General features: G+C 44.4%; 1 protein-coding gene across 2 annotated transcripts; it reads right to left on the reverse strand.

Moving 5' to 3' along the window:
* Positions 1 to 925: 925 nt before the first annotated feature.
* Positions 926 to 21,583, reverse strand: THSD1 (thrombospondin, type I, domain containing 1). Of its 2 annotated transcripts, XM_009319939.1 has the most exons (4): positions 21,442 to 21,499; positions 15,085 to 16,047; positions 6,625 to 6,783; positions 926 to 2,384 (listed from the first exon to the last, which is right to left on the reverse strand). In XM_009319939.1, the coding sequence occupies exons 1-4, from the start codon at positions 21,497 to 21,499 to the stop codon at positions 1,009 to 1,011; spliced, it is 2,556 nt and encodes an 851-aa protein (XP_009318214.1). In that variant the 3' UTR covers positions 926 to 1,008. The 2 variants fall into 2 exon arrangements, with proteins under 2 accessions (XP_009318214.1, XP_009318215.1); XM_009319940.1 differs by lacking the exon at positions 6,625 to 6,783 and having other exon boundaries at positions 21,442 to 21,583.
* Between the last annotated feature and the right edge of the window lie 1,106 nt (positions 21,584 to 22,689).

Raw genomic sequence — 22,689 nt, forward strand, 5'->3', positions numbered from 1 at the left:
CATTTTACTACTTTTTGTCTGCAAAACAGCTATTCATCAAATAAATGTGGTGTTCGTTGTTTTTGTTCATAATTTATTTTGAACTTGCTGCAGTAGAATTATTGTCAATTTATTTACACAAAAAAAAGAAAATGTTTAATAAAGGCAAAGATGTTTATAGAAAAGATGGGTGATCCAACAGTTTTCTCACTGCCTTTTACAGGTACTTGAATGCTCCAGTAACATTTCTGAGGGCTAAAACTTGATTGTCAATTTTCTTTGCCCTCCCAGTAGCATGCCCTTTTCTACTCATTTTGTAAATGCAAATATTTGTAAGTTACTGTGTTTTCTTGGTATAAATTTTGGCAGAAAGAAAGTATCAGAGTCTTGAATGATGAAAAATGCCCCCTCAGTTTTAAATTCACTCCAAGTATTCAGCATCAATTGTTTGCACTTTGATGCAACCAGCTAAAAGAAACACCATCATATGACTTATTTGAGCAATTACAACAAATTAATACAGTTCAATAACGACTACCAAAAAACCGATGAAAACTGCTCACAACTTGAGATTTGAGTTTGCTAAATGAGAAATGACTCGCTAATTAGGACAGATGGTTGAGGATAGTGGACAATGGATGCTTTAGGACACCATAATCTGCTAGTACACAGTCCACAAGGTGAGAAAGGCTAGATCAGTGGCATTCATTATGTACGATGCACGAAACGTGACTGCTTTATGCCATAAAATCTATCGGCCATTCCTGCGTCACGCCTTCACTAACACATGCTTTCCCGGGGTATTTTGTGTGTATTGTACACACATACATACAAAAAATAATGATATGGAAGCACTTTCTAGTAATTAGAAAGGAATGTGTTCCCACAAGCCAGACTTGGGGCATTATTCCCTCCTGCTCCGTGCAGGGGTAACATGATTCCCGCTGCTCCTTCCACCAGAAGCCAACAGATCCTGCAGATCCTCTCCTGTGCACACCCCTCCCCTCCTGCAGGGCTGCAATGAGTCACTCAGATCACCAGCTTCTCAACGCTTAAAGTACTTGTTTCATCCTCTTCATTTGAGCCAAAATACCCAGGGAGGTCGATCATCTGCTGCTCTGCCTCCGTTAAGCCAAAAGTAGTATTATCATAAAAGGCAAACTCAGGGTCCAAGGGGAAGCTCTGGCACTTGTCCCTTCGGTACTGGGCAGGGCTTACACTTAGGGCTCTCTGGGAATTATCTTTGCCAGCCGAACCCGTTTCCTTCCGCCACGCGCCTCTGGGGTTAGGTGAAGGGCCCCTCTTACTTCGGCTGGGCTCAGGCTTATCAGCTGCCTTCTCCTGACTGGCAGGCTCGCGGTCAGTGATCAGGTCCAGCTTCTTCACCGGGGGACCTGCCCTGTGGTGGCACTTTGTGCCATGGCCCTGTGGTTCACAGCCCGGCACAGTGCTGTGGGGCTGATCCAGCTTTTCACAAGTTGGATTAGCATTTCTCGATTTTGGCCGCGTCCTGTCCTCTAAACCCTGGTCCCACGTTCTGGTCCTGGAGTTGTAGAGAGGAGTCTGTCGGGGGGTAAGGGTGGACATGCTTCTCTCTCTGAAAGGCCTGGCCTTTTTAGTTTCATGGAAACTGGCTGTTCTTCTAAACTGCGGGTTTCTGTGACAGCCCCTCTCGGACAAGTCCCCTCTGTTATCCTGGTGCTTGAAATGAGCTCTTCTTATCAAGGTTTGGGTAGGGCTCATTGCAGGATTGGTCTGTGAGAACGGAAAATCCAGCCTAGGGTGAGAGCTTTCCCCTGGGAATTTGGGCTGACTGGCTGGCTGTTCCAGAAATGGAGATTTGATCCTAAATTTGTTTGCTGCTGCCTCTTCTTGGTTTTCCCCGCTCAGGGGAAGCATGGTGGTGGCACCAACAACCGTGTCTGTGAGGGGATTCTGAGAGACATGGTACACCTTGGTGGTCTCAGTCAGGCCTTTCTTCTTCATCTCTTTCAGCTGCTGCTGTGCGAGTCGGTAGCTGAAAATCGGAGGAATTATTTTTTGGGCGTTTGGCTGAAAGTTCTCACTTCCAGAGGCATCACCTTCTTGGGCAAATTGGAGGCTTCGCCTGTAGGTCAGAGGAATGTTAACAGGGGCATCCCCTCCTTCTGCGAAGCTGTCCCGCTGCTTGTTGCCTTGGCAAATGTTCTCTTCATCGGAGTTTTTCCGGAAGCCAGGGGAGTGGATGGAGTTTCGGCGGACGGCGGTGCTGCACTTCTGAGCTCTGCAGAGCTTCCTCCAGAGGGTGATGAGAACGGTGGCAAAGATGATGAACAAGCATAGGGAGATACCTGTGATGGTGACTATATTATTTGCTTTCTGGTCCTCTCCTGGCTGGACAGAAGGTGGGGTGGGAGGCTTGATAGCTGTAACAAAGAGCACACACGTCTGTCAGAGTGACACTGTCATCAGCATTTTGGCACTTTAGGATGGATACTTTCTACAAAGAAAAAATAACCAGTTAATACAGTACAGGAAGTTGTCTGCCATTAAAATTTGTTCATTGTAGATGACTTGCTACTGATCACTTCAAACTGGCAGGAACAGATCTACTTACTTTAAACCAAGGCTGCCATGGACCTTTTAAATGTAATCAATACTTTTGCCTGTTCTGCCATTTCCATAAGACACTCCTAAATACATGTAAAATGGGATAACAATATTTGCCCTCCTTTATGAAGTACATTAAGATCCCCTGGTGAAAAGTGCCGTAAAAGGGGTAAAAATAACCCAACCCAGGCTAATACTTCAGGTATCACTTTAGAATTATTTTTAGGATAGCTTAAGTGGGTGTGAGAATTGCCGTGAGTTTGAAGAGCGGAGAGGCAGCACTAGCAGGGGCAGTGTAACTTTTCTAAGCAGTCCTCTGAGGGTGCTTCTTCCACCACTGCCCGTCATCGCAACCCCAGAGGACAAAACCTTCCCCTCCACAGCAGGCTCCTAACTGAGAACAAGGCCATTGCTCTGGTGCCCCTGGCAATTGACACTCTTCTGTCGTAGACTGGAGATGGGCCTTCCAATGGGAAAGAATACCCTGCAAACCTGTAATGTGAACATCTCAGAGCTTTCCACAGCCTTATTTAAACCTCTCACCTGCACATTGCACCACATTACAGACAGCTGAACCAATGAGAGATTAATAATTCTTTTTTTGGACGAGGTCTTCAGCATTTCAGTGGCAGCCCTGAGCAGAATACAGCATGGTTGATGGATGAATTAGTCCAGCAGCTAATTTTAGTATCAGGTAGCACTCACTTCCCAACTTCTTGTGGCCAAGTATCAGCTTCATAAGGCCACGAAAATGCTGTTGGAGGACAAGGCTGCTCAGTTGCGGTTGACAAGAGCTGACCGTGAAGCTGTGAGCTCGAACTGAACCACTTAACAACTTTCTCCCAGTCTCTAGTTTTATCCAGAACCCAGAGCCTTCCATCGGGGTGATGGACAGTCTGCTGTAAAACTTGCCAGGTGCTCCTGCCTGCACCACAGTGACTGGCCAGCCATAGGAAACGCGTCTGCAGAATAACGAGAAGCAGACACCATGTACTTCCCATAATCCAAAAGAACACTCATCCAACAGTGAGCTGGTAGCACAGCTATTAGGCGTGCAGATTGCACAAATGCACTGATGAACACAGGCCAGAAGGTCTCAGGCTGCGACGATAACAAATGTGCAGGGTGCTGGGTGGGCAGGAGTCGGATGTCTTTGCCTCAGGGCTACCTGACAGCACCAACACCTTTGAAAAATCCTGCCATGGGATTAATCTTGAGCTTCATGTCACTCTGACAGCTTGACATCAGCATAAAGAACAAGACCACTGCCTGCTGAATCTTTTTTGGAGGATCCCTAAAACTTGCATTCAGCCCAACGCCATCATGCCTGAAGCACAGAGCACTGCCGTTCTGGGGGCCTGAGTGGCAAGTGAATACGCTGACCCCGGGGGAGAAGGCAGGACCAGCATTTGCCCTGTTCAGTTCAACCACAGCAGAGCAATTCATTCATTGCTCATCCTTCTCTCAGTCTCACAGCTATTTTCTAAAGACTATTTTCTATCTGGAATGCACATTGTGCTGTATCATTTGGAGTAGAAAGCTAACAGCTAGCAAACAGTGAGGTTCGAAACTAGACTTAGCACTTAGGTTTGCTTCTCTCCACCTCACCTACCTCTGCCCCTAGACTCTGTGCTGGTTTCATTTATTCAGCCATTTGCTCCATCTGCTGGACTAATGACTGCAAACTTAGTTATGCTGAAAAAAAGCTTGTCTGCTTCAGAAAGGTGCGGACAGCTGGGGGGTGGGGAGGAATGACACTCCCAGCCCGAGATCAGACAGCAGATGAACACTGTAAGATCACAGTGCCAAGTCACTTCTTGAGCAACCTAAGATCCAGTGACATGAAATCATGAAGGTGATTCTATAAAGGAAGCTGCCTGACGTGGGAGCAGGAGGATTAGAAACCATGTGCAAGAGAGAAGCGAGGTAGTTCCTCCAGATGATCTCACGGCAATGGGTGCAGATGCAGGCCTCCTGTGCACCTGGGTTTTCTATATATAAACCCTCTTTATTAACCCAGAGGCCTCTCTGGAATTTGAGGATTGTCCGGACCTGCTGAGCGCTGTCAGACAGTAACTCCAATCAGACTGCCACGGCCATGGGCACCGCATATGCACAGGACAGCTGACCTCTTTGGAAACCATCATAAGCCTTATACAGCTGCACACCTGCATAGAAAGAGTGACACCTCCGAGAAGCACCAGAGAGGCCTGTCACTTCTGTGCATGTAAAGCAAGGTGCACACCCAAATCACGGGCCCAGCACATGCTTCGCATGCGCAGAGCCCCCTCCGGGGAGCTCTGTGCACCGGGACTGCTCTCTGAGCTCCAGAGGAGTGGGGTGAAACTGGCCAGTGAGGAGCGAAATGCTGTGCTTACGGAAATACCCCTCCAGCAGGTAACAGGAGGCACAGAATAGCACAGCTCAGCATCAGCTTTAGAAAAAAACCAACTACCCCATAGCGTTTTGCTGGTGGCATCACTGCCCGCAGCAGTCTGACGGAGTTTGGCATAGAGAAGACAACGAGCCCTAAAGCAGGGCATTAGCTTTAAGCTGGGCCCCTAAACATCCGACTTGTTCCTCTCTGCTTACACTCACAGCTTTACGAAATAAGCAAACCCACAGGGCCAGCATTTTCCAGTCATTAAAAGCATCAGACACCTTAACAACAAACCGTTAAAACATCCAAAGTGCTGCACTAACAGGGACAAAATGCAATACCGGGCTTGACGGAATGTAATTTTTAATATCTTCCCTTCACCTGACCTTTTGTTTAATACCAACCCATTTCTTACAGTGCTCCACAATACATTTCAGTCCTGCCTGTATACTTCCGAGGCTTTCATTCAACAAACACCTTGAAGCTGGGTCAAGCCAACACCTCCATCATGAAGTAGTCCTGCCCTCTTCCTGCTCCGGCTACACATTCTCCCCCACTGCCGCCCTTCCTTTTTCAGTGGCACAAGCATTGCAATGGCCATGTGATAAGCAACTTCCCCGCATCCCCAAACTGTCCATTTTTTAGCTGGCTCCATTCCAGTTCTCCACACTCCACTTTTGCCAGCACAAGGAAGTGCATGGAAGCAGCCAAAGCAAGGGGTAAGGCATTGCTCACCCTTAAGCTATTACAAAATAGCTTAAAATATCTGTTAAATTACAGCCTGAGAGCCTAGGAGCCTGCACAGTCCCTGTGCACCTTCCCATCCCCATCCCTGCCACCTGTGGGACACAAAGGCATTGGAGCTTGTAGACATCAGTTTCTGAGCAGATGTACCTCCAGAGCCTCTTGGCATCAGCACCCCCCTTTTCAGCAGGGAGTTCACAAGAAGCAAAGTTTTGCATGGACTGAGCACCATCACCCCGTTAAAAGGGGCCACTTCTCCTGCCCCTCAATGTGCCAGCCCCTCAGCTGCAAGCACCTGATTATGGTGCCAGCACAGCCTCATCCAGCCTCATCGGGGGCCAGGCGGCTGCTGTAACCCCCTCTCACTTGTCAGGAGGCTCAGGTCTCCTGTATCAGCGCCCACTTGCCACCCACCAGCACCAGCCAGCCTGCCCTGTCACCGGCCAACAGCAGTGGCAGGCTGGAGCAGTGGGAGACCTGGCACTGCCACCTCAAAAAACTCCCAGAATGGGAACCCTACACCACGGGTCCCAGCTGGAACTAGTCCTGTTTTAATAGGTTTCCACTTTTTAATAGGTTTCCATTGCCTGGAGTCTTTGGCCTTCGGTACTAAACATGTCGTTTAGTACTGAGATCTCTTCTCCAGCCCCTTCCCACCCCCTGGCCATGCTAGGGATTTTAAACCCCTTCCATGGCACTCACAGCATGCAGAAATCTTCTTGAGCCTTGGAGCCCTATCTCCAGCTGTCTGACAAATGCATGTAGGCTCCCGCCCTACTCCATCAACCGCAGGAATGTGACACCCTCCCAAAATCAATATGACTGAAAGAGATCGGATGCTTCCATTTTACAAAGCCCTTCTAATAACAGGCCCTTTGCTTTTGCCAGGGCAGACACACGACCACAAGGAAGAGGACAGCAAAGCTACGTACACAAACACTCCTCCAGCGAACACAAGGAAGTCTCCCTCGGTGAGCCAGCGCAGCCCGGTTTTGCTGGCGAGGAGGTGAGGCACTCTCGGAAGCGCTCCCGGACGCCGTCCCCGCAGGTGACGCTGCAGGGGCTCCAGGGCTGCCACGGGCTCCACGTTTCTGCAAACACACAAGCTCACAGCAATGAGGAACGCGTCTGCCTCCTTACCTTTAAAGACACAAGCACACGTCTTCTCTTATTTAAGAAAACCAGCAATAAATAACCAAACAATGCAACTGGCAACACCAAAGTGCAAGAAGCTTCCAGGGACCTGCTCCTGTTCCCATCAGAGTCTGAGGCAATGCTCCCACTTCTTTTTTTCCCTTTTTTCGCTCCAGTGCCAGCCAGCGACACAGTGGTCAGTTAACTGAGGCTGGCAGGACCTGCCTGGAACAACAGCAAATGGAAATTAATCCACAAATCTTTGGAACGGGTTTGTAATTTATATATTAATCCAATTCCTGCCTGACAAATAGTGCTTTTAGAGCAGGATAACTTCATTGACTTAAGTGTAGTTACTCCTGATTTATATGATTGTGAAAGGAGGATAAGCCTACAAGGCCTAATGAAACAGCAATATTGGTTTTTCTCTTTATTATCTTCTCAGCACACAAACGTGTTATTGAATCATTCATTTGACAAGCTTACAGGTCCCTATTGTTTTACTGCTTATGGTTAGGCAATTAACTCAAGATGAAATTTTGCAGGTTTGTTTATTTATTTATTTTATATGGAGGCAGGCTCAGATTCTAATGCTACCTCAAATATTATCATTTTTAATATGTCATGAAATTCCTCTTTTGCTTAGAAAACATCCTCATCCAGTGTCCAACACTCAAACTTTACAGCAGCGAGAGCCCAAAGAGAAAAAGGAACCTGCTATATCTCACAGCTGTGACATGGAAGCAGGACTGCAACTTTAAATTCCAAACCAATGCACGAGTCCAGGTGCAACCTTTAAGGACAGATACCCTGGGGACCCTCCTATGGATCAGTTGACTCAGTGACCTGGCTCTGAAATGTGCCAGAAAGAAAAACAATAGACCACTTACTTACTCTCACCGCTCACAGACGAAGTGGAAAATCAGCTAAATCACAAAATGTAGGTTAGACTTGCTGAAGTTTGCTCTTTTAAATCATTTATGGTGCTGCTACTGCCAACACAGGTCACAATCTTTAATTTTCTTACACCATTGCTTTGCTGCTAGCATGCCACCAAGCTCCTGATCAGTGAACAATTTATGATGTTAAAGGACTGGACAGTGCTGCATGACTGGAAATGGCTTTATGATTTCATGCTATATTGGTTGCTGTATTGTTCATAATGCGTTATTATTTTTAAAAGTCTCGAACAAAAATAAATACAGCTGTGTTTTAATAAGCATGAAATTTTAACTGCTTTGGGCCCCGTCCTACACATTTTTGTGAGCATGCCAGTATGAATAATGTTAACGCGAGCAGCGTAACAGAACCAGCGGGGCTGCTCTCCTGCATGCAGGTACTCACCTGTATTGCAGGATGAGGCCCGGAGGTTTTGAGCTTACACTTACAAGGCTGCAAAGCGTGTGTGGGCACATACTCACGCACATCTGCGTGCATGCATGTTCAAGTACGTCTGCCTTGCCTAATGCAGACTAGAGATGGGCACGGCGAGACACTCCAGTGATGCCGCGGTTTTAAGCCCGCAGAACGCCAAGTGACCTCCGCGGCTATTGGCCGCTGACTCTAACACAATATCGCGATATCCATGATCCCAGGCTCTCTTTCACTTTGTGCTCTTTGTGCACCTCTCTGCTTTCACCCCTCTGTCTCCGGAGCTGGAGAGCTGCTACGACAGAGGAGAAGAGCCCAGGGGCAGACTGGGCTTTCACACTCCTCCTCCAGTTCGCAGCCGTGCCAGTTCCCAGTAAAGTGCGAAATGGAGCAAGACTGGATGGTGTGTGGAGTCGGGAGGGAAGTGAGGCAGAGGATGCCAAGGAGGGGGGAACTGGGGAAGTTGGTTGGGGTAAGGCGTCCCGCAAAGGCACAGACGCTGGACAGTTGCAAAATGACATCAGCTAGAGAGCAGAGCTATTAGTGAGGGCAGCAAGAAAAATGTCCATCATCAATAGTCAGTCGAGGGCCCACTGATCCCTCTTCCAAAAGACTTCATGGTATCACAGTATTTGGGGATCTCACGACACTTTTCTTCATATCAGTATCATTAAAGACTCCAGCAGTGTCCCTCATCACTGGCAGAAGGAGGTAGGCTAGCTGCAGAAGCACCCACGTCCTCAGAAACTACTTTATATGAGCAGCTTGGTGAGTCCCTGCCGTAATTTCCAGCCAGCTCATTTCTCTCCCTCCACGTTCCCTGCTCGTTTAAACTTCTGTTAATTACAGTCAGATAGAGATCCAGACCCAGAAAGGTTCTGGTTGCCTCCAGTGCTAACAGTGATGATAGTGGAGGGTGTTCAGCAGCCTCCGCATTGATGCCTGTGGGCTTCAACATACAAGAACATTTAGGATGACTAATTTTCTAACTTTGAGGTCAAACCTATGATGTGCCCATTGCTCCGCGGCACTTTTCACTGACTTCGGCTTCAGCTGAGGGCACAGATTTCCTTAGCAAAAACACCTGCCATCCATAGCTTTGGGGCTATGAATATGCACCTTAAGCAGCAGGAGAGCAGGAAATGCTCCAGCTCCCGTGAAAGACCGGAGATTTAAACTCCTGCAACTTGCTCTGCAACCTCCTGCAATTACCAGAACGTAAAAGAAAATGAAGCATAGTTTATTCTCCCCCAAGGAAATGAAATTATTAACCTCCATTTAAGATAAACAGATCCAAAGTGCCAGGGGAAAAAACAGAAGGTATGCACTGCAAACCAGCTCTAATAAGTGTGAATTTTTTCACATACAATTGAGAAATCAATTATCAACGTGAAGACATCTAACTGATGAGTTAGTTTGAATTAGCTGACAGTTGGCAGATCTGCTAACATAAAAGATAAATGCAATTAACTGTGTTAATTGTTGCTCTGCATGAATATCTCCCCTCAAATTTCTGTGTTTGTAAGACTTTGAGCATGCAGTGCTATCCAATGGCGCAGTCAGCGAGGGATGCTCAGCATCATCCTTCCAGCCTGACGCACGTGATAGATAGTCCTAAGCACTTCAACAAGACCAGTGATAGGGGACAAAATCACTAATTATTTACAGGCTCATGTAAATGCCTACACTAGCCTAGGGGATTGCAGGGTATTGTGGAAGTTGAGATCAGTTTTTAGGTCCTGAGATTGGCTGTACACACGTTATATTGGTGTTTGGATAAGACCTGGGAAAACACCCTTCTCACCCGTTCCGTGTTTCTCTGTTTCCATGGAAATGAAGCCTGGGTGCACTGAAATGGTGGCATGCTCCAACAGGTTACTAATTCGGACAACGAAAGGAGGAGGATCCCTTTAAAGGAAGAAAACCTAGGCTCCACCTGGGCAAATTATACAGTCTTTTCCCCACAAACAGGCATCTTTAAGAATTGCAGAGGCACAGCCTAAAATTTTTTTTTCAGAAGCTAAGAGCTATCCCAGTGAGTCTGTAACACCCAATTTATTCCTAAACCACTGGGAATGTGGAGAGGAAGCATTCACTGACACAGGAGAAGTGGATGGGGCACAAACCAGCCCTGGCATACCTGGATCCCCTGCATCCGCCCGTTTCCCAATAAATGCAAGCCAGGTACAGATTCAGGCAATAGAGCTAATTGGTTCCCAGATTTTCCTACAGATAGGCTGGTCTGATTCATACAGCCTTATTCAGAGAGCAAGAATTTGACGGAAGTTGTATATCCCTGCCTGACCCCTAGATACGCCACTTACTCCTCTCCTCCCTTACTGACCACTTTTCCCTTCAGAAGGTCTTCCCCTACCTTCCTCTTTCCCTTTGCTCCAACAGCTGCATTTCTTATGCCCTGCTGACCTCCCGATAGCTTTTTTTTGACAATTAGCAAAAGCCAAATGAACAAAATTCAACCCTGCTGTCGGCAACTGCAAGAGACTTCACTGGGAGTCACACCAAAGTTGAAACTGGTCTCCGGAGTATAACTAAGAACTGTAAAAGAAAGTTAATTAACACCAGAAATATGAAGAAAATATGCCCATTTCTATGCTGTAGCATTACTGATTAATTTTATATCAGTCTCATCCTGAATGTTTCAAGTGGGATACAGGCTAGGACATGGAACAGTCCTAGTAGTGCAGGAAGTCTCACTGCTGGGGACACTTAAATCCCAGATGAGCAAAGTACAGGATAAAATGTTGAAATGAATGAGCCTGCAATGCGTTTGTTGCTGGGTAAGATGATCTAACAGAGTTTCCTACCTCAGACATTCAAATAATCCTGTCAAACACAGGGGAAAAATTATCTGCATGACTCTCTCTAAGTCACCTGTGTGAAACAGTTAACACCCCACTGAGATGAATGAAGTGACTCACATCTCGCTGTTATTTTTTCACAGGTTCTCCAGCTGGAGTCTACAGAAAGCTGCATTAAGTGCTGGCTCACATTTAATAGATGTATGCCCCACCTTTAATAGATCTATTCATAGTCTTAGATAGCTCAAGCTTTTTTGCGACACTCATTCTGTTGCTGATGGCCTGGGCTGGAAGAGCTGCTGTCCTGGCCCACTCAGGGCCACCAGGAGCCTTCTCCTTCCTACTCCAGACACAAGCCAGATTCCTGTTCCACAGGCTGGACTAAACCTGTCTGGGATGAGGAGTAAAGAGCAGGATTGACAAAGGGTCAGGAATATAACTGATGCCTGATCTATGGAAAAAGGGTGTGGCAAAATAATCTTCTTTTATCTCATCCTCTGTGGTTTGGATGAAGATAATTTTAATGATTTAGGGGCTTTGATCTTTTACAAGACGGTATCTCTGCTTCATAATAATAGAGCATATGCTAAATGAAGTAAGAACTGGCTGAGTGACAGATTTGATATGCAATTGTCAACAGAAAACCATCACCGAGTGGGAATGCATTTGGAGAGATTCCAAAGGGATTAGTATAAGGCTCAGTGCTGTACAATGCTTGCCTAGTTGACACGAAAATAAATATAAAACCATTACTGAGAAAATATGTCACTCCTGTGATGACATAAGTAGATAGGGCAGTTGTACGGAGCAACATAGGTTACTTGCTAAGTTAGGATAACTCAAGCAAAGTAGATTGTAAATCAGGAAAATGTAAAACGTAGGAAAAAGGAATACAAATTGTACCTGCAGGATGGTAGACTACATATTGAAAGGTCATAGCAAAAACACATCAAGAGGAGTTTACACGGTAAAAGTTATGGCAAAATTAACTAATGCAATCGGTAGAAATTAAAGCAGAGGAGCAGTAAGTAGCTGCTCAAGGGGCATCGGTGAGGGGGACGTCAGAATGCAGCACCCAAAGCTGGTAATCCTGTCATCAAATAAAAGCACTGTTTAAAAAAATGGAAATGGAGCCAAAAAGAGCCAGAAAATTAATCAAATCCTGAACAAAATACCTTCCAACTAAAGACTTAATCTTTTCAGTTTATTAAAAAGAACACTGAGATTATCTGGAAGATCTGAGATGATCTGGATGTGCAAATGCCTTCATGGGGAAGACAGGATAGCAAACAGCTGTCTCCTCTAGCAGAGAGCAGCAGAGTAAGAGCCAGTTACTAAAGGATGAAGCTAGATAAGCTTTAGTTATGAAACACACAGAGTTTCCCTTAAAAAAAAAAATAATCAGAGCAGAGTATTGAGAAAAATTACCAGAAGGGTCTCTGTTTTGTGGTGCCTTCAGCAAAAGACTGGATAACTCTCTGGAGGATAAGTGGCAGTCAAATGCAAAGAGTAGTTGTGGGACTCAACACCAGGGTAACTGGATGAAAAGTGATGGCCCATGCTGCACAGGAGCCCAGATTAGAGGATTTATCACCTCTCCTTGCCTTAAACTGAGTGAGTTCAGGAAGTCCAAAGCAGAAAAGAAGTGACTTGTGGAGAGGCGCCTGTTTGTGCAGCAGCCGCACGTTTTACATGAAGAGCTATCAGGGATCCGGGTCTATACACAGTGCCCTGCAGCAAGGTGAGAGACACTCCCGAGCCCAGGAGAGGGCTTTCCGAAACAGCCGGGAGGCAGATGGCCATCACAGGCAGCGCAGGTTCACTCTGCCTGTCGTGGCTTCAAGCTGATGCGCCCCTCCCAGAACACCCCGCTCCTTTCAAACACTGCCTGCGGGCTTTGAAGTCTCGCAGATACAGGCACGAAGTCAGATGTGCTGCAGTCTAATTAATTTCAGGTTGACATTTTATTTACGGCTACGCAGTGTGGTTTTGCTTTCATCGGCTTTGTAGATTTGACACATCTAACTTGGCAGCTACTGACTTAACTCTGTTCTTCACAGGCATAGCCTGATTCTTTCGACTGCAGTTGTAAGGATGGTGCTATCGGGGAACCCAAGGAAACAAAGCAGATTGCAGGGAGTCATTGCTTAAGGTGGATGTCATCAATTAAAACATTCAAATATTGGGCACAGAAACATATCTATGTCATATCCTAGGTATTCATCTGTCAGGGTAATTATCTAGATCGCATCAGTGTAACATACCACCCAAGCACAGAGGAAGAATTAGAATTCTCTCTTCCTTTTTCCTTGAGAATTATCTCCATTAAGAAAATAATATGCTTTCATTTTTAGATAGACTTTCTTATGCCAGAGGAAGAGAGAGAGTGCCAACAGAGAATGCAGATGGGAAGTTAAGATGAAGAGAAGAACTATATACCAAGTTTGGCATATGGTGAAAATAGAGGTCATTTTTAGTACAGAGTGTTAATTAAAGAGCTAACAGTTTTAGAATTTATGAAATAGTACAAAGTAAGACCACATGACACTAGGAACCTAATTAAGGTAAGCTGTGTCTGGACTGTGTGCTATGGAGCATGTCCTACACTCCTGGTCTCCTGATGACCCCGCTCAGAGACCTGCCCGTGAAGCGCAATTTTTTGGCTCGAGTTCCTGCACTTCCTTTTCAGGGAGACCAGGGTGGGGAGGCGTAGAAAACGGTGCACATCTCAAACCTTTCAACCCAAATTCTTTGATATGTTTAAATGGGAAAGACTAATTCGTTACGTATGGACACAAGCCTGCTCCAAATGAGAACATTTATTTTTCCGTTCCAGGGTGTAGGCAACACAGCCTAACGCAACACAACCCCAATTCCCTCATGCACATAGAGCCCATCCCTCACTGTGGTTGCCTTCCACAAATGAGGGATGAGAAGGACGTTCGTCTCCTCTGCTTCCTCTGCCACGCTACTGTGATTTGTAGACTCTGCCAAACCGTGGACTGCCACCTCTGAAGCTACCTACATCTGCGTAAAATGTAGAGATATAAATAGAATGTGTAGATATTCCTTAAACAGGGCTGAGGAACGGGCTCAATCTCTGTCTTGTGATCATACTTAACTGTGATCACTCCTTAACCATGATCATTCATACTCCTGGACGTGGTTTTGGCTTCTGCCAACCAGGACTCTCCCAGACCATGCCTGGTCATGGCCCAAAGGACTATATGGACCACAGACTGTCCCTAGTTGGCAGTTTGTATGATTCTGATCTTTTCTGGGAGGAAAAGTTTAGCTATATGAATGTGACCCATGATCTGCCAGCTGGCCTCATGGGTCAGAAAATGCACCCTGGTCTGTTTTAAGCAGCAGCAGAGACATGTCTTGAAAGGCTGCTTGAAAAACCTGCAAGCCGTCCAAGTGACATGACAGCGTCTTTTGCTATGGCCAAATCCTGATTTGTCTCACCAAAATTTGTATATCTATCTAACAGGTAGGATTCTCAGCTCCAACAGCAAATGGGCTAGAGAAAAAGACACCCAGGTGAGGATTCAGCCCATGTATCTTCTATACCCATGAATCACCCTTGTGAGATGCCTGTCTCTCTCTCGACTAAAAAGCTAGACAACTACTTAATGTTGGACCCTAGGCTTTTAAACACTTAAATGCAGGTAAGACTAATCCTACCTTTAGTGTCTGCAATGGGCCAGACCTACTGCAGTAGCTTCTTACCTCACTGAGAAGGCCAAGTTTCAGTTTTACCCGGACTAGATAGATACATTATTCAGAATGCCCCAGACGGTTTTGGTTGGTACTTAGTGTTAATTTCGTGCAGTTTTAAGCTTACCACAGTGGCATTTGCTACCAAATGTCCTTGTGTATGCACATAACAGTCTACTCCATCTTGTCCCCATCTGCATATGACATTACAACTATTTTGTCTGGTGTAGGAGACCCAAAAAGTAGCTATTCAATAGGGGACAGCACAATCAAACCTATTTATCATTACCCGTGTTGGCTGGGAAGAGTGCCGGTTTTGGCTAAAAGAGGAAAAACATCAATACAAACCCATATTCCTTTGGATCATCGTACACGCCTTAACTCTTGTTGGGAAATGGCTTCGGTTTGAGAAATTAAAGAGGTCAAAGCAGTATTTGTTCTTCCCCACATCAAACAAAGTACAGTTAAATTCAGTCCTGTTGTCTCCTGGGTGAAGGGTGTTTTCATACAGCCAAGCTGTTCTTTGACTAGGATGCTTGAGAGCCTCTTTATAGACAACAATTTTTCCGCTGATAGTAGTGCACGGTGGAGAGACTACGAAGACCTGAACCAAAGTTTTGCATGTTGCTTCTGGTGCCACAACCAGTCTGTATCCAAATTTGTGGAGGAGATCTATGGGTCCTATGGAGGCAATGATAGAATGTGTTTCTAATGATTTCAGTAACACAGTGATGTATGCTTCTTGACCAACAGGTGGGCAATCAAATTCTACCCACTGGGACCTAGAGAGCAGGATTCCTTTGCTTGTTCTGATGCCAAGAGTCTCATCAGAGCTTACTCTTCCAAATTCATAAAGGGTGCTGGTGAATATCACATCCAGTGAAACCACTGTCTCGTTCATGGCACACAACTGCTCATTTGTAAAAAGTCCAACCTGAAGGGAGCTCCCAACCACCTCTGAACTCTTGTTCAAATCAATGTGAAATACAGGCCATTCCACACGGAGAGTGGACATGCTTCTGCTCCACTGGGCAGCACTGCTGTTACTGCTGGGAGAGACCATTCTGAACAAGAAGTCCCCAGCACTCTTGAAATGGAAACACTCAAACTCTACCATCCCCTGGGACTGATTTGCTGGAAGCTGTTTTCTTGCAACTATCTCGTTGGTGCTGGCATCCAGCAATAGGATGGACAGATGCTCTGCTGTCACATTACCACCACTATAGTACTGATATTCCACAGACACTGTGTCATTGCTGAAGGCTACATGACCTGGGTGCTCCAACAGGAGATACTCCACTTTGCCGAGAACTGAAAGGAAAACAGTTTCACAACAGTATTAAGAACCAAAGAAACAACTGATTGTTTATCATCTACTTTATGGAAGAAAACAAAGATTTATAAAGTGGATATTTAAGAAGTGGTTCTCAAACTTTTTAAAGTGCATCAGTTCACAAAAAAAACCCAAAGGTCCTAGCTATAGCAATTAAAGCTCACCACCTCTCCTTTGTGCAGGCACGTGGTTTGGAGCAGCTCAGAGTCCACTGCAGTAACATGTTCAGAAAGGTTAAAAACAAGGTTTAAAAAAAAAAACCCACAAACCCACAACCCAAAAGATTTACAGAAAACTTTATTAGGATAGATTCTCAAACTTCTCAACTTCTTCCACTTACAGATTCTTAAAGTCCACTTCACGGTGGCCAGCTGTTGTTCTACTTACTTTAGCTATAATTTAGCAAAAAAAGGACAGTAGTTTCTTAATACAGAAACATGAAAAATGTCCCTCAAATTAAATAAAATAGGAAGTCTGCATGATGCTTTTTGAAGCCTCTTCTCTTGCTCTGTCTTATGAATCTTTCATTTTGCTCATTTGCATCACAGAGACACTTGAGTGAAAGAGCTGAAAATAACAGTGACGGTGACTGCAGCACTTTTCTCGTCTCAGATGTGGTGCAACATGTCTAAATGACATCATTTCATTATAAATGGTGCAGTCTTTTTAAATGCACTTCTTGTATGACCATGTTTGTGCAAGTTGCCAAATTATCCTGAGACGTGCTGTAACTAGTGGGGATAGATGATATCTAAAACAATGGATTGGGAAGATCACGTTTCCGTTCTCAGCTCAGCTAGCTTTTCTGCGGTGCTTGAAACTTAAGGATTTCAGACATAGAAAGGTTATCTGAAAAATGGGAACTGCATACATCTATTCCAGATACAGAATGTGCTGTGAGACATCTTTATTTAATTAATTGTCTGGGAAAAGGCTTCTGAGTCTTGGATGGAAGGTGCTACGGAAGTGTAAAACTTCAGTTAAAGCCATCTTTTCATAAGCAGTATCAACTAACAATACTTTGACTTGTTAAATCCGTTACACATGTCTTCAGATTGCCTCAAAGAAAGCTGTGCTGGAAAAACATTGCAACTGCCAAGGCAAGCACTCAGCAGTCAGGACTCATCTCACATAATATTAGACGCCTACCACTCTAAGCTTCAATTTGAGTTAGTCACCTTGGATTCACTTTCTTGTCAGCAGGGAAAATCTTCAGGAAGAAATACATCTGACCAGCTACAGGCATTTACATCAGGGTGAGGTGCAGTGTGCACTAGAAGAGCCAGCTCTTCTCCACCAGCCATAACACATCCTTAAAATAACCAGCTCCAACCACATCCATAAAGTCCAAATGAAGGTGGCATGCACAGCCTTACACATATAAATCATGCATATACTCTTACATATATGTACTATAACTCAGTCTTTAATTTGCATTTCCACAAGACGCTGCTTCATTTGGCAGATGGATGGTGCTCGTTACCAGAGGGCTCTTTTGTTCTCATTCTTCCATGGGTGGTCCCATGTATTATTGACTGCACACCATCCAAAATCCATCCTGATAACACAGAATTATTCATTTTCCCCATGGACTCTTCTATTGTGCTCTTATCATAGTATATTAGTGCATTAGAAATATTAATGAGTTTATCCTTCCAATATCCCCGAAAGATGAGAGGATGTCACTATTCTTGTTTAGTGTGTTAGGAACCAAGGCACAAAGGTGAAAACTGTCAAATATCAACTAATTGTGGATGCTCTAAGAAATGCAGGACCTGATTTTAAATACAATGGTCCTTCAGACATCCAAAGCAGGATCTCATTGACACCAGCTGTGGTGAGCACATGGCACCCCAGCAAACCTGATCTCAACTCAGACACTCAAGAGAGTAGGAAACAGACCCTGAATGCCTGTGAAAAATGGCTCTCTATGAACTGCCCAGCAACACATTCTCCTTGCTCTTCATGTTTTGGTTCTCTCATCTGTGCCTGCCCATATTTTCCAGCCCTGTTCCTACCATCACCTACTGTCAATATCTCTTGGGTACTATCCTAACTCCATTACCATTACCATGGTTCTCCAAACTCCTGCCCTTGTCTCTTTGCCTTATAGCTCTTCTACCTTCTCCCGTTCCTTGGGCCTGCAATTAACTCCAGCAAGTTCTCACATTTTTTGCTCACTGCTAGCATGACAGCAGAGAGCACAGGACAAGCAACTCTAGTGCCCGATATTACAAATGCGGGGGAGCTCTGCTGCCCTAGGCTGCAGCACGGACAGTATTGTGCGGGGCTGGCAAGAGGAGCCAGCGGGAGTTGGGGCACACTCGACCCTTCAGAGAACTTCATCACTAACTGATCTGCAAGGACTTAGATCTGGACCAAGTCTGGGCAAATCTTCATAAGGACAGCAGAAAGCATGTCCCAGGCCACCGTGAGCACTCTAACAAACATGAAGTTCCCACAGCTGCGTTAGTTTCCCAGCGAAACGGTTGCGAGTTGCTGGGTTTTTCTTTCTTTGCACCATTTTGCCCATGTTCATTTCTCTACAAAGAAATTGGCTAGATTCAACTTAGCTGAAACATTTTAAGGGAAAAAGAAATCAGACCCCGGCAAAAACCCAGCATGAAAAATTTCAACTTCAAGCTTTAAACTTACAGCAAAAACATTCAAGTGATAGTAATGAAAAGCATTGAAGTTTGTTACCTACTGCTCTACTGTCCTTAGTCTCTTTTACGACTGTCTTGACTCTCTTGCACTATTTTTTATTTGGTATGGCTCAGACGAGAAGAATTAACATCATTGTGTATGTGTGTGGGAGGACTGGAGAGAGACCAGGGGACTGCCATGTAGCTCCCATCAACCCTAATGCAGATCACTTGGGAAGTGAGGACAGTGAACATTACTGGAGGGTGCTGTTACAGCATTGCACAGCTTTGGCTGGTGCACCCCAGCTCACAGCATCCTTTCCCCCATCTTTGGTTAATAACACAAGAACTTTGCACTCTTGGGCAGCCCACATCATAGCAGTTTTTCACGATGCTCCAAAAGGCACCAGCCAGAAGTAGCCAGCCTCCACTGCAAGCTCCTTCAGCTGCCCTCCAGCCTACTGTGCGCGCATGACTGTGTCACATGCCAAAACTTGGTCCCAGTTGTTTGGACAGCCAGTCAGGGGCAGCTTTCAATGCATTTGTATATTTTTGGTTGTCATTACAATGGTCTCCCATTGCATGTGGCCTGGCTGTGGCGCCAACAACCTGCCAGAGGAGTCTTTGCAAGAACTCACGCTTAGAAAGATCAAAAGGAAAATTCTTGTTTTCACTGAAGAGCAAGAAGAATTATGAGGTGCTATTCTGATATTTATTTATTTTTAATTGTGTTTAAGCCAACTTGGGCTGTGCTGTTGGCTTGCCAGCCACCAGTAGCACAGAGCTAAAAGAACAAACACATCAGAAAAACTGATAAGAAATTAGAATACTGTTTTGTTGTATGTTAGGGCTTTTTTTAGCATTACAGTAATTTTCCAGAGCATACTGTATCATTTAAAAAATAGTCTTGCTCTGAAACAGAGAAGTATGAGTGAAATAGTTATCTAAAAACTATGTACACATGTGATACTCAAAGATGTGTATATGCAGAACTGTTTGGAGGTCATTTTCTGAATTATGGACTACTCTTTAACTGGAAATAAGGCAAAAGATGATGCATTGAAGTTTGCAGCAGAGATTTAGCTCTTCAACTGCACCTTGTAAGTACCTACTGTGCCACGCTCTATAAAGTTCAGGAATAATAGCTTTTACCTCTGAGTCAACTAGTCGTGAATGCCTACAGGACTGGCTCACCAAGAACCAGTGGATATTACAGTCATTCACCTCACTTCTTGGGTTAAGTGAATTTAATACTTATCTTCACTGTATTCCCCACTCAGTGCAGTGTTCCTAGCTTAGCTATTTAACTTTGTCTTATTAAAAGAAGAAGTGGTACTAAAAGCCATAGACAAGTGTCTCCACTTCTACTGGAATTAAGTTCATCTAAAAGATGGCAATTCTAGGTTCTTTACACCTTCTAGTGATCCCTTGTTCTAGAGCAGAGATGGAGCAAGCGCAGAGGCATGAGTATCTGAGCATACTTAGCATTCAGTCATTACCTATAATCAGATTTTTCTCACTCATACAAGGAGAGCAAACTGCGTACATTTTTGGTCCCTTTCTCTCCTTTGTAAGGCAACTTCAGCCGTTTGGTGTGTGAACTACCTGCTACCACAGCTCATTCCATAAGCAAGGACTAACAAAGCTTTTTCCATTTTTTCCATGCTATAGACATTTCAGCAGTGCATGGATTAATCTTTAGCATGGTTTGACAATGTACTGGAGCTGTCAGAACAACACCTGCTTTTAAATTAGGAATGTAATTTTCAAAAACATGTGTGTTATTTAGGAATTAAGAGTCCCATTTTCAAAATTTCTAATTCACTGTGCAATAAGGAATTGCACTTCGCAAATCTACCTCCTACTTAGTACAGTCTTGGAAAAGACGCATAGGATGCCCCTCAGCTTGTAGACATCTTACAGTTGTCTAACTTGAACTTAGATGTCTAACCTCTCTCCTTGGCAGCTGATGGTGAGAAGGAGGTGCTTTCTCATTCCACACATCTCAGATTGCAGATGGGTTGGAGCTGCTTTCAATATGTGCTGATTTGTGCGTGGGCTACTCAAACGAGACTGATTGCCTCTGACTAGCTGCCTAATTTTACATGACTAAAATTGAATGAGTATGAATACCATCCTTTGGCTTCTTATATGGTCAGAGGAAAGACACCTCTGTTGTTCTCTAAGTGGCAGCTTAGGTCCATCGGACGGGGGCTCACTCAATCGTAGGAGGTTGCCTGTACTGTAGATGCTTACATCTCAGCCAACCACCATAGGTTCCTTTTATAGTTAGTTAATGGAGAGAATCAGGTAGCTGTATGGCACAGTTCCGCCCATCCTGGTATGGATACCTAAAATAGGTCTATCTTCCATGATGTTCATTAAATATTATGAAATATGAGTCTTTCAAGAGAGCAGAGTTCCAGTTATTGCTTCTAACACAGCCAGTCCCTCGATGATGCCCACAGAAATCTGTTCCTTTATCTAGTTTATTTCTCTGAGCAAATTTACAGCAGGAAAGGTTCCTGCCACTCTGATCTAAAGGGGCAGTTTATGCAAGCTGCATTTGCCACCTAAATATTGCATAAGATCTAGACTACATTCTGTGCATATCAGTGGTGGCTTCTGTGGCATCTGATTTCAACAGATCACCTGGAAACAGCACCATCCAAAACCACCTTGTGAATACACGTCTCACAGTTTTCCCTTGATAGCTCTAATACTCACCGTAGTCACAGAGCACTACTAACAATAGATTTGAAAAATCTTTCAACATCTGTTTCATTCTGACCAGTGAGATCCCAGGCCCTTTTACTCCTCATGTCCTTCTTCAGCTCTGAAGTGCAGGCACTTTTTTCCAAGAACACCTGGAAGTTAAAAAATTACAGCTGTGTTGACTTTGCTTCATAGAATACAAGAAGGAAGACATCCCACTAATAAGTAAAAAAAAATACACTATTAATCAACACTTTTCTCCCATTTACTTAACAATTACTAATACTGTATCAATGGACCTGAATAAGCACAGCTACAATTCACGGTACAATAAATTTTCCCTCCTGAAATGTCAGCTCCTGAGCCAGAACAACAAAGACTGGTCACAACAATTTACCTTTGCACCGCAGTAACTGCTGCTGTGCATTCTTATATTAAGATCAAGACTCATGATAGCGAAGTAACAAATATTTTACACAAAATGTAACTCTGACCTCAGCACATATCAATATTGGAGATTTATTGCTGCTACACAATTCATATCACTTACTGTCAACTGCTTTCAAGCATGAAGGAGACTCAGTAGAAAAATACCATTTTGGTCCTCAAACTGCCCTGTTATTCAGGTCTAATAATATATTTAGTTATCTTACTAGATTTATAAAAGATCTATAACTGCCTTTTATGTCATTCAGACTGATTAGATGGAGAAGGTGCTAGCTTCCACTTTTTCTTCCATCATTTTTTAAGTTTACATTCTTTGCAGCCTTGGTTAAGCCAACAAAAAACAGTTCCTTTTGGCAAGTTTCACAGTTTTATGTCCATGTGCTTTAAACTAGTCTTTATGAGTCTCATAACAATCACATAAAACAGGTTGGAAGCACAATGATAGCAGCAAAACCAACAGTTTGCTTCAGAAACAGAAGTAGGGGAGAATCTAAAAAGAGACGATCTAGCTCAAGGGAACCATTCTCAAAATACAAGAATTGCTCTTTTGTATCGCATAGGAGTGCCAGCAAGTCAGTGCTCACCGTCACGCAAACATGCAAGAAAGTTCTTGTTCCATAAAGTTTACAACGTAATTTTATGAGCAAAATCTGGCACTGGAGCAGGCAGAAGTCAGGAGCGAACAAAACTGCAGAGCATAAAGGTAAAACATAGGAACCAGGTACAGCAAAGATCAGGTACGTCTTTAGGAATTACAAATGAGATACTTCAACAATTACATTGCTAGACTTGTTGAACTAAGAGACAGCAGAC

The sequence above is a fragment of the Pygoscelis adeliae genome, unplaced genomic scaffold, assembly GCF_000699105.1.
Source record: "Pygoscelis adeliae isolate BGI_AS28 unplaced genomic scaffold, ASM69910v1 Scaffold32, whole genome shotgun sequence".
In the NCBI taxonomy this organism is placed as follows: domain Eukaryota; kingdom Metazoa; phylum Chordata; class Aves; order Sphenisciformes; family Spheniscidae; genus Pygoscelis; species Pygoscelis adeliae.

What these genes read in the sequence shown, in the direction of transcription:
- THSD1 (XM_009319939.1), bottom strand. Translation starts at nt 21,499, where the DNA reads ATGAAACAGATGTTGAAAGATTTTTCAAATCTATTGTTAGTAGTGCTC. An exon ending in AGTAGTGCTCTGTGACTACG is followed by an intron (nt 16,048 to 21,441) that starts GTGAGTATTAGA and finishes TTTTCCTTTCAG; the next exon opens with TTCTCGGCAAAGTGGAGTAT. An exon ending in GATGATCCAAAGGAATATGG is followed by an intron (nt 6,784 to 15,084) that starts GTTTGTATTGAT and finishes GTGTGTTTGCAG; the next exon opens with AAACGTGGAGCCCGTGGCAG.